The sequence below is a fragment of the Acanthisitta chloris genome, unplaced genomic scaffold, assembly GCF_000695815.1.
Source record: "Acanthisitta chloris isolate BGI_N310 unplaced genomic scaffold, ASM69581v1 scaffold6518, whole genome shotgun sequence".
In the NCBI taxonomy this organism is placed as follows: Eukaryota; Metazoa; Chordata; class Aves; order Passeriformes; family Acanthisittidae; genus Acanthisitta; species Acanthisitta chloris.
The window spans coordinates 19,260-28,802 of record NW_008687486.1 but is presented as its reverse complement, the minus strand read 5'-3'; the positions used below and the strand labels follow the sequence as shown (position 1 = coordinate 28,802).

At 43.1% G+C, this 9,543-nt stretch overlaps 1 protein-coding gene across 1 annotated transcript in view; it reads right to left on the bottom strand.

Annotated features, from left to right (window-relative positions):
* The window catches only part of SETD5 (SET domain containing 5), a 39,726-nt gene that overhangs the window by 19,083 nt on the left and 11,100 nt on the right, over positions 1-9,543 (bottom strand). Inside the window, 8 exon segments of the mRNA XM_009080602.1 lie at positions 104-346; positions 870-1,190; positions 2,042-2,311; positions 4,638-4,718; positions 4,921-5,167; positions 5,452-5,561; positions 5,987-6,104; positions 6,426-6,574. Coding sequence (XP_009078850.1) covers positions 104-346; positions 870-1,190; positions 2,042-2,311; positions 4,638-4,718; positions 4,921-5,167; positions 5,452-5,561; positions 5,987-6,104; positions 6,426-6,574 — 1,539 coding nt within the window.

The window sequence follows — 9,543 nt, the reverse complement described above, 5'->3', positions numbered from 1 at the left end:
AAACACGGAAATAAGCTCCAAGAGGACACAACAGCTTTACAAGGGGCCCAGCAAGAGCTGGCTGAGTATACAGCCCGTGAAGATAAGACATGAGCAAACATACCTTTTTACAGGAGCTGTAAATTCCATCCAACAGAAAGGGCCTTCGACGTCTCTCAGGGTTGAAAGGTGAACCAAAGCGAATGTAGTGTTTAGGTGTGGTACAAATCAGAGGGGAGTGGATGAGACCTGGCAACATATTTAGAGTAGTTGCCAAAACTGTTGGGTCTGTAGTAATGCGCAGAGGACACTCAATAGGACACTCCTGCTTTTCTGCCTTGTCATTCAACCACTCGGTAACAAGATACTGAGGGAGAAAACACGCACATCAATGCAACCAGCAGAGGTGAAGAAGAAAAGCAGTATGGCACAAGGGGTATGGGGATGCAATGCTCAGGTCAGCCCACATGCTAACACCTCCCTCCTCCTCAACAGGAATGAATACAGGCAGGACTACCTGTGTCAAACCCAATTCTCACCAGCTGCAGGCACAACAGGTAATCCAGTGTTACAGAAGTGGCTTGATTTTATGCTCCATTCATCTTATTAGAGGGTTCTTCAAAAACTTGATCACCTTGTTCCAAACTAGTTTCTAGACACAAACCTAAATGTATTAACGGCTAATTTATGCCCAGTATGTGGCAGCTGCTTTTTAGCTTCTGCAATTTTTCCTCCTTTCCCTTACAAGTTTGTCCTAGCTTGTACATTACACTTGCAGTCACATTTCCTCTTGGTCTTCAATTCCAAGCTGAAAGCCAACCTCTTTGTTTCATCCTAGAGGGAGACCTCCCAGCCTGCCATCCCAGCTTTGAGTACTTGAAAATATTTACCTTTTTAGTTTTGGGATACTTCACTGCAGCTCGATTAGACTGAGCTCCTGCAGCCAGGATAGCAGTTGGGTCAGATCCCGTCAACTGTCTGCCTTCTCCTGGCCCTTCCACATTGCTGATATCTGTTGTGGTTACCAAGCTGGCAGTGCTTCCTTCCTCTGGGACAGCCTGTGCGAATTCAGCTTGCTGGGAACTGGCTTGTTTCTGCCTTCTCAGTCTTTGTGCCGAACTGGTTCGATATCGAGAGAAGCGACTTTTTGGTCGGGGCCTGGAGGGTTTTGCTGGAGCTGGCTTAGTCACTGCCTTTTCAGGGACAGGATCCTACAATATAAACTGTCATTAGTCCAAGCACCTCTAGGAGTATTCCTTTTTCCTGCTTACAGGATCAAGAATTGAGATATATTTATTGACACTATCTGACTCTTAAAATCTTGTTGGACCCTGTGCTGGTTCATAAGGTAAGATGGCCTTGGGGACTCTTCAACACTGGGACATTATAATTTTGTCTTCTGTGTTCTTGAAGACGTCAAACAGAATATCGGTTCTAAGGAAGAAAGCAGCAGTATAAAACTTGCCACTTGCCTCGTGGTCTTACTCTTGACCTGAGCTGGCATGGAGCATTCCAGGCAAGTGTCTGGGCCCTGCCATACATTGGGAACACATGCATCCAAAGTAGACTGGATCAAAATAAAAACAAAACCCACAGAAAAGGCAAAAGAATTCTTCCATCACTGCAGTTTTGCATCCAGCAGTACAGAAGGAGCACAGTCAGTGAAGCAGCTGGGCTTGTTCAGCCCAGAGCGGACTTAGGGGGATGTAACCACAGTCTTCTCACCACCAGCCTGAGGCCATTAAGATGCAGTGGTGCATCGGTGTACATATGTTGAAATGAGAGGCTCACACTGGATACAAGACAAAATTTTTTCACCATAAGAACAGTCATGAATTGGAAGAGGCTTTCCAGAGGGCCTGTGCAATCTCCATCTCTGGAGGTTTTCGAGACAAGACTGGGTAAAACCCTGGCCAACCTGGTCTGACCTCAGAGCTGAACCTACCTGACTCAGAATGGACTAGAGAGCCCATAAAGCGCCTCCCAACCTGAACAATTTTATGATGAGATATGCTCATCTGAGCTTGGTACAAGGTAGCAAACGGTTCTATCTTCATCTTACCGCTACTTGTGAAGACCGTCGTGTGTTCACCCCAGTACTGCTGGTACTGTTAGAGACAGCTGGAGGAGGAGGAGGAGCAGTCGGTGCTGAACTTGCATCTTCAGTTTCAGGAGTCTCTGTTTTTACTTCCTCTGGCTCAGGAGCTTCCGAATTGACGGTGACTTCAGCGTCAGTGCTGTTACGGTCTGACGGTTGCTCTCGTCTCCTCTTTCTTTTTTCCAAGTTCTCAAACATGTGCATGATGGCTTCTACCTTCCTGTCTTCCCGGGACTAGAACACAAGAGTAAATTGAAGTCAGCATGGTGAATTATGCACATAAAGAAGAGAAGGCAAAAACAGATATGGGAAGCAGCACAGGAAGGAGAACAACTGCCAAATAGCAGTGACAAAAGCCAGACAGGGGACAGAGAGAAGCAGTTCTTTTCAGTTATTTGCATTTTTCAACATGGCAAATTTCCCAGAATAACAACAACATAATCATGTGTTCATAGAGTAACTAGAAGAACTCGACTTTGTTCTTAAATAGGACCACTTAGACACTACTGAGTTATATTTATAAAACTGCCACAAGGAAATGCATAATTTTGAAGAACTAAAAACTGTAAGAAAGAATAAACAGAGTGAAGAGACAACTTGGAAACAAACAGAGCTACTTGCTAATGACCAAACGTTAGAAGCAAACAGAAACGAGAGGCAACAGAAGTGAATCAGTAATTTGCAGCAAGTAAAACACACCACACACACTGACTAAAATGATCCAGATTCATTCCTGCCCCGATGTCAGGAGATGACCCAGCTCAAAAATAAAAGCTCGTCTAAGCAGCTTACGTAGTGGATAAGAAAAACAGAACGTGAGAGAATAGAGAGGCAAAACAAACACACTTATTATGTATACAGAAAGGACAGGAAATCTTATCACCTAGCTGTGTCAGAAATATTTGGTAATTATGCACGTAAAAGGCCATGCTGCAGTGACTGGCAAGAAACAGGCTGAATTAAGTGGATTTTAAGACATGGGGTCAAGTGGCTTCTGAGACTTGTCATGGAGAAAGCCTCCTGAAGCCCACAGCAGTACTCAGTCACAGCAGCTTGGCCTTTACAAGTTTCCTGTTCAAAACCACACAAAACACACAGACACACACACAGAGACTGGGGAAACTACAGATATGGGTATTTACCTGGTGCCAAGTATAGAAAACTGAATCGCATTAGAGCAGATTAACTGGTGCAACCTACGGGAACAGAGCTCACAGGCTCATGGGAAACTAACACTTCACTCAGACTTCTAGAACTATTCTGTCCCAGAAAGAGATCAGCTTCCCTGCATTAAAATGAAATCTTCCTTCCAAGCTTAAGGGCAGTCTGATGGATGACTGCTCTCATTCAAATTTCAGTGGAAGCTTTATCTCATCTGTTCTAAAAAAATCCATGAGATAATCCAAGGATCTCTCTGCTGGATGGCTCTTGGCTCTGCAATTCGCTGCTATAGCTTTACATTTAAAGCTTTCTCAGGAAATTTACACTTGGAAGATCCATCTCTCCGATTAGAGCAAGACAGGTGATTATGGTATTGGTGAGCAAAGGAAAACAGGGAACTCCTAGCTGCCAGACACTTGGTAGCTCTAAAAGGATGGGTGCAATTTTTCTTGTTTTCTTCCTTTGGTTTTTGGTTGGTTGGTTATTTGTGGTTTTGTTTATTTATTTAATTTAATTAATTAAGTAGAGCCACAACAGCTCCATTCACATGCATAAAACACTCTAGTCCAGGCAGCAATCCCAGGTGCCATAAGCAGCACAAGAAAAAAAAACCACCAGCTCTACTCAGTAAAGATGAAGGCTGGAAAAGGACTGTGTTGTCAAAGACCCCAGAGCACTAAGAAATATTTTCATCAAGGCAACCCTTTAAGACAACAACAATTTGGGAGCACAAAGGGATTTCCCAGTAAGTACCAATAGTACTGTTGGTGATCTACCCCTCTTATTAACTTCGGCCACTTGATCCTACCCTTTTGCTACATGGCAACATGTTTATGAATCATACAGGGAACAGATTCATGTTAACAAACCATACCCAGCAAAATGGGTCCAATTTCAACAAAAATCAAGTTCTAGTTGATGACAGGATCTAGTTGAAGATGCCTCTGCTCATTGCAGGGGCATAGGACTAGATGACCTTTGAAAGTCCCTTCCAACTCAAACTATTCTATATGGCACCATAAATTCTTGCACTGGCAATAAGGAAGGGCAGGCAGCAGGAACATAAAAAGGGTACAATTACCTCATTTCAATCTGGTGTTGATAGTCTTGCTAATGGTATGTTTTAGACTATAGAATAGCCCCGAAAGTAACAGTTAAACCTTTCAATCAGGAAACAAAGTTATTGTTTATGCCCTAATCTGCAGTACCCTAACTAAATCCTATGAGGTGTGGAGTCAACCTAGGTGGTTTTCTCCCCTTTTTTGGTTGGTAATCAAATTGCTGAAGACCACTGACAGTTGACATTTGTGTTGAAACAAGCGAAAACACCAACTGGACCTGTTGGTCACTGCATGAAGCAATTCCTAAGGGGGATGATACCAGACAGAGAGGTACTTGCCCGTCGGCTGTGGACCAAGGCTCCCTGTTCATCTACAGGCTCCTCTTTCTCCCCTTCTTGTTTCTCTTCCTTCTCTGGCACCTGAAAGAGAAGCCCAGACTTAGTGCATCAACACCACCCAGTACTGTTGTAAAGTCACTAAGATTTCTATGGCAATTTAAGGTATGAAAGGTTTAAAATAAGGCTTCCTGTTGTTTCTGTTCTGCAGATTCCAGTGCCGTTTGATCAGATGCCACAACACTGAATGATAAAAATATACATAACAAGGGGTCAAAGGTTTTACCTCATTGTCACTGACTGCTGCAGGTCCCTCAGGAACTTCCTCTGTTTGCTGACTGCTGTTCTCATCCGAAGCCATGCCCTGCTGTTCCATCTCTAGCTCCTTTCGACGGGCTTTCCGCCGGCGTGTTTCTGCCCCAATCAGTGTGCCTAAAACAGGTGGAGGTAGGTGTTCTGCAGCATTTGGGCTACGTTTCTGCACAGGGCAATTCCGGTTCCCCTTGTGACACGCACAGTCCACTTTATAGTTGCTGCTCCAAAACACAAACATAATTCATGTCACTGTTCATTTCTCAACCCTTGCATAGAGACATTCAAAGCATCTCCTACTAAACATCTCACCACGTGCCAAAGCAAGGACAGCAGGCTACCTTATGGCCTCTATTGTAGAACATGCCAGCAGAACTGGACAGAATAGCCGGGAAATGCAATTCAGTAGAAAACGGAGCAAAATGTAGAATGCAGGAAAGGGCTGGAGGAAGATGTCCAGTCCAGGAGGGCAGTGGAGAGCTCCTGGGTGAGGTGAAGGACTCACCAGATGTTGTACTCATAGTCAAAGGCGATGGTAACCTCTGTGTCCTTGGCGATGGTGGCAACAGCGTAGATACACAGGTGGATCATCCCATCAGCAATCACATGACGAACCTTGTTAAACAAAGTAGAGAGAAACTAGTATCTCCACAAGTTGCACTTCTTACAGCCAAGAGGGAAGCCTCTTTCTGCAAAGTAGCTCTTATCTATTCCGTGAATAATTATCCCAAATTCTCCACAGGGAAAAGCCTGCTTCACTGCTCTTGTCTCATCCTGCGCTTTTCCACTTACACCTACTACCACCTGCTTACCCTAAGTATCATTTTGCAGCCAAAGGAAAGACATAAAATAAATCTTTTTCTTTCAAAAAAAAATCCCCTTATGTTCCCAAACTCTCTCATATTATTCCAAGTATAAACCATGAAACAAGCAAAAGACATAGATAGAATTTACCCCATTTACTACATTTAAGTTAGGGAAAGCACCAAGCTTTTGTAAAACATGTATTTGCAAGTACAGAGACGGTGAAGAGACTGTACCTCAGCGTTGGGAGTGCAGGAGCGCCGGATGAACCTGGCGTCGTTCCCGAAGGTGCGAGCATCCACACACATCTCAACACCATTGAACTTGGAGTAGAACAGCACAAAGGGATATGGCCTGGAGAAGCAACAAAACATCTCAATCCCAAAATACCCAATTCCCATGGCACTTACAACACGCATCCCTCAGTTCACCAGAAGCAGCACTCCCAGCAGCACTATTGCTCTGGCTGCTCATGCACTTCCTTCATCACAGTCTAAGAGATCTGTTTCTGAGGGTTTGGTCCATAAGCAGAGCATCAAGCTGAGGTGGTATATTTGATGTCACATTTCTAGGGGTGGCACAGCTGACAGGGCCCTGTGAGGGAGCACTATCCCCTAGACACCAGTCTCTCTGTGCCACGATGCTCTCACACCAATCACTTCATAGTACTCTTACTTTTTGAAGAAATGCCCATTGACCTCGAATTGCTGTCGTAACATAACCTTCCCTCGATACTCAATTATAAGGGTATCTAGTGCCAAGTCTCTTGCTGCCCTCAGGATCTTCCGGTGCTTCTGAACCCGAGTCACCCTTCCCAGCTGCAGCTGTAACAAGAAACAGAGCAAAATATGAGAATTTAAACCAAAAACCTCTAACTCATGAATATTTTACCTACATGAAAAGAAAAATTACTTTAATAGCAACACACAGAAACTCTGCTAGGTGAATATATTATTTATTCTGTAACAGTTTAGTAATGACCAATGACCTTGATAATATTTATCAAAAGCAAAGAGATTTATTCTTTTCCTTCAACTGCAAGACTGACAAATCTACCAGACCAAGTATTTCAGTCTTGCAGTTAGGAGGCATAACCAGACCTGTCACTTGCTGCTAACAGGGAACTGCTATGCAATTATGGCCACTTTCACAGCCAGAATAATTCAAATCTTCCCTAAATTGTGGGTTGTCACACATTCAGTGCTTTTCCTTCTGCAGAGGATGGTAAATTCCAGCTAACAGGCCAAAGACTTAAGCTGGCAATTTCCATCTCCATCCAGAAACTTCTCTACATCTGTCTGCTCAGCTAGTGCTGTTGATTTTTATTTTTTTTTAACATGAGGAAATAAATTTTTAACAACGCAGTGACAGTTTGTTGAAACATCTTCATGTTAAAGTCCACAGCTCTATTACAATGGATTTTCACAACAATGTGTCTTGACAGTATGACACCACAACATTCTTTAAGTAAAGGCATACAAATGCGACACATTTTATGGAATAATGGAAGGGATATTATAAGCACTAGGGCACAGGAAAGACTTCTTCCATGAAAACAAAGAACTTTTCTTACTTAACAAATTTAACCTCGCTGCAAGTACAAATTACATGAGGATGACTGGCTGCCTCACCACAAGAGCTGTGCCTGTTCATTCCTAAGCATTCTAGTCATAAGGACCTGGGTCTGATACTTTTCTAGACTGAACTGTGGCATAAGTGTTCTTACTTCAGTAATAATGACAGTCATGTACCTAAATTAGAAGAAAACCACAAGATTTTATCAAAAGCAAGCTCCCAACTTTTCCAGATAAAACTCTTGTTAGAAACAGCTACTGAGCACCCTGTTCAAATGGATAAAAACTAGCTTAAGAAGGGGCTCAGCCTGGACAATGACAGAACATACAACATTCTAATCTTGTGAAAATAGTGTCCAAAGGCAGACCTCAGCCCTGGGAGCCCAACAAAACCCTCACACTGACCATATGAAAATAATGAACCACAGATATATTTTTTTATAATGACCTTGCAGCTGCTCTGCATTAAACCTCTTGCGGTAAACGATTTTCCATGTTTTACTGAGACATTATACTTCAGATCTTGCATCAGCCAGTAAAGTAGGATCTGTTTGTTGACTTCTCTCACTCGGGTCCAGGATAAAGACAGCTTTATAAAAATATTCATTTGAAACCTGTGCAGATGGGAGTAACTGTCCAGAGCAACTCTTGAGATGCATCCAGAACCATTTATCATGCCTGTGGGATATATCTCTTCTATCTGCCAGCAACTGGGAAAACCTGCCTGTATGTACTGGAGACTCTGAAGAGCCTTGGAGGGTGTTCCTCTCTTCAGATCCTGCATCCTGACAGGAGCTCACAGAAGATTCACCAAGTCCACTCAACTGGCACAAAGGAAACGTGTTATTTCCAGACTAAGAAGCCACACTGCTGGGCATGGTTTCTGATCAACAAACTTGTGAGCTGTAGGATTAGACTGTTTACACTGCCCAGAGTAGTGGCTGAATTTTTTGAAAAACATTGGATATACTTGGTACTATCCAACTGTGGCAACAAAGAATAAATAAATGGGAGTAGATTTCTTCGTGTGTGACAGGAGATAAGGAGAAAGTATCTGAAGTTATTAGATGAATTAGGACTGAGACAAACATGACTCCAATTGAATAACTTTCTTTTTGTACTACCACTCCTTTGCTGTTACAGTTTCTCATCTCAGCTGGCTCTGTGCAGGAGGGTTGGACCAATAACCTTCAGTAGTTCCTCCCAACATAAGTTGTTCTACTACTCTCACTACTAAGACTATCAGTAAGATTTTATCTTTCAGAGACACAGGTTAATATCAGGTAGCTTCCACTCTCACCTTTGTCCCATGACTGACTTGTACCACTGTTCCCCTCATGCTGACAAACAGCTCGGGGAACACAGGTGAGAGAATAAAGTCCATGAAGGAATGAGAAGTGGTGCATCTGTAAAACTTAGTTATCTGAGTTTGGTAAAACAGGAATGATCTCATAGCTTTCCTGACAAGACCCTAGCTCAGCTTGTTTTCATTCTCTGAATTTAGAAATATGAAGAGGATTAGCTGCCATGCTTTCATGTGTGAAAAGAACAAATGATTTTATTCATGTCATAGGCTAGGGACTGCTGACTGCTAATCAGCCAAAACTGTTCTGATACGTTTGCAGAGCAACATCTGCATAATACTCAGTGGCTTTATTTTATAAAGGCCCTTTTGCTCTCCACTTCAGAATGTGAAATCAATCAGGGGTTTGAGCTCAAGTCAGCAATTATCAGAGACAACAAAGGGCAAATTCTAACTCTGGGTTTGGTTTGGCAACAACAGGCAGGAAAGTGATTCACAGCTTTCAGTCTGTCGAGCAACTGGCAGTAGCCAGGACTAAGATGATTTTATTCATGACATTAAACAGCTTTATATTTTCACAAGTTTCCCTTGGCATCATTAGGACAGTTGAGAATTGGCTTATCATAGAATCACAGAATCATTCAGGTGAGAAAAGCTCTCTAACATCGAGTCCAACCATTAACCCAGCACTGTCCAGCCCATCACTAACCCATGCCCCTCAGTGCCACATCCACACATCTTTTAAATACCTCCAGGGATGGTGACTCCACCACTTCCCTGGGCAGCCTGTTCCAGTGCTTCACAACCCTTCTGGTGAAAAACAAGTTTCCTAACATCCAATGTAAACCTCCCCCTGGTGCAACTTGAGGCCATTTCCTCTTGCCTTATCCAAAACATTCCAATGACCAAAATCCCA